The 2376-nt window shown below is 41.9% G+C and overlaps 1 protein-coding gene across 1 annotated transcript in view; it reads left to right on the forward strand.

The window, feature by feature from the left end:
- Window positions 1–18: 18 nt before the first annotated feature.
- exoc3l1 (exocyst complex component 3-like 1) overlaps window positions 19–2376 on the forward strand; it is a 21573-nt gene continuing 19215 nt past the window's right edge. The window contains exon 1 of the mRNA XM_023397337.2: window positions 19–283. Coding sequence (XP_023253105.1) covers window positions 241–283 — 43 coding nt within the window. The 5' untranslated portion in view covers window positions 19–240. The remainder of the gene's footprint in view (window positions 284–2376) is intronic.

A 2376-nucleotide genomic window follows, 5' to 3' on the forward strand; every position in this document is an offset into this window, starting at 1 on the left:
CAGAGGATGTGTCTGGGTGAGAGAGTGTGTGTGAGGGAAAAGAGGAAAGCCGTCAGTAGAATGGATTTGTGCCTTCTCTCCTCCACCCTTTCTTCTCCTCCTCCTTCTTTTTCTTGTCCTCCATCTCATCTGGTCTTCCTCACCCTCCTCAGTCAGCGTCGCGCCCCGGGCACCCTCAGTGCCAACCCTCAGGGAAAAGGAGACTCGTCCGGTGGATGGACGGCTGAAAACTGAACTTCAATGTCAGCAGGAGATCAGAAGAATGGTGGTGACAAACCAAGAGGTAATGGGACAAACACACACAGACACACACACAGACACACACACACATACACACACACTTTGTCTGTTGAAAGCATTGCTGTTTGGCTAACACCCACTTCTTTTTCTAAAGTCTCTGAGCTGATAGAGACAAAACAAAGCTGTGCATGACTGTGCTGCTTCTCTACGAGAGAAATGAATGAACTCTTCAATATCCATCATTCCGGAGTCAGGATGAGAGTCATGTATTGATTTGTTGAGCAGCACTGGCTTTTATTTTTATATTTAACATCTGGATGTCAGTGCCATCCACCCCTGTGTGATGAAGGTCCCCAAACACAGAAACAAAGAGTGTTTCATAAAAACAAAAACATGAAGTGAATTTTTAAAAGCTGCAGGTTCATCAGCTTGGATATAAAGTTTTAGTGTCCCCTGGTGGTCCAAAAACAATGTCCCGCAAAAGTTCACTTAGTTGTTATTGCATGATCTTCATCATCAGATACTGTTTGCCTTGTTGTATTGCTTCTGAGAAAAAAATAAATACATTTGAAAGTCTAATATTCCATGACAACTGATGATGAAGATCACGTGATGTGATTGAAAGCTTCACAACACTTTCTAAATGGACCTCGTGGTGAGACTTTTTTTCAACCGCTGGTTCCAGGGCCAAGAATGAACTTAAAATGTGAAAAATGTGAATGAGTTCTCTCCCCTGATGACGTTGAAGAAAACTGGAAGCACTTCTGTTTTTAGAGAATGATCAGCTTTTTAATTCAGTGTCTGACTTCCACAAAGTTGGTGCATTAACAGAAGCAACAGAGGCTGAGATATCCAGGGGCCAGTTTCTACTTAAGTACGACACTTAAAGGTTTCATTTCTCATAAGCTGAGGGAGTTACTTAAGGGTGTTGCACAGAATCTCTTTTCTTAGTTAAGGAAAAAAGTTTCCAGTAGTAAAAGAGAATTTTCAGGGGTAATTCTACTGTTTCCATGGAGACTGTTTGTTTGCTGCCATTAGCACCTACTGATATCACTTATCACTTTTGGGATTCCTGTTGTTTTGATGGGAACTTCACCACGGAGAACTTTGTTCTTTTGTGCAGCAGTTTAACTGAGTTTAAGTGAGTGCTGAAGTGTAAGGATAAGGAGAAAAGCTTAAATACTTCAGTGAACAGTCTAAGGAAACCTTAAGGAGAAAACTTAAAGGTGTTTTGTGAAACTATTTTTATTTTAAGGAAACTTTAAGAAAAATCTTAACCTGTTTTGTGCAACCGGCCCCTGACTTTGAGGGTCTTGTATGGATGAAGTTCCAAAAACTATGAATCCTACACTTCCCATGGTGCAACTTGATAGAATCTTTTGTGTTCCCCATGACAGTGAATTGAGATGTATTGTTATTGGAATGCCCCTTATTGTCACTGAATATTTGCATAATATAAGATAGAAGTATGTCTATCAGAGTGGCTGTAGTTCTGCATCATCATGACCAGAGAGTCTGATGGTTTCTATACCAGCCCACCATCACAGCAGCAGAGTTATAGTGAGGTCATCAGTGGATGACTGATCTGCTGTCCTCCGCTTACACGACACTCATCACTTTGAGAGAATGTGAGCTCTGTGGTGTATTGTTTTTGCAGAGTTGCTGATGACGATGTTTCATATTTAGTCTTGGTAAGAGAAAGCAGAGTGTCCCATAACCTCCTGAGACAGAGACTGTCCTGTTTGTGTAACTGAGATGTCCAAAGACCTACAGAGAGAGAGCGAGAGAGAGAGAAAGAGAGAGAGAGAATGGTGAATCACTACACTTACGAGGACCTCTCACTCACAGAATCTTTACTTTTTGTGCTAAATGCCTCGTCTGCGACTGTTAGATATTTTAATCCCGACTCATTCCCTACATTTCTAAAGTCACAGAGAGATTGCTTTATGCTGGTGACCCAGCACAGCACATTACTGTCTGCTGACTCACTCACCAGTACATTATCCAGTTAAGACCAATTAAGATGTGTAATTCAAATGGAAGCGTGGTCATGTGACTCTGACGGCTGCTCTGCTGCCTGTCCAGCTGACTAACAGATGAGAAATGATATCCTGCTTACCTGACCAGCTGGCTGCT

This window comes from Seriola lalandi, unplaced genomic scaffold (genome assembly GCF_002814215.2).
Source record: "Seriola lalandi dorsalis isolate HSWRI2012SDOR001 ecotype SW California unplaced genomic scaffold, Sedor1 jcf7180002055008, whole genome shotgun sequence".
Classification (NCBI taxonomy): Eukaryota; Metazoa; Chordata; class Actinopteri; order Carangiformes; family Carangidae; genus Seriola; species Seriola lalandi.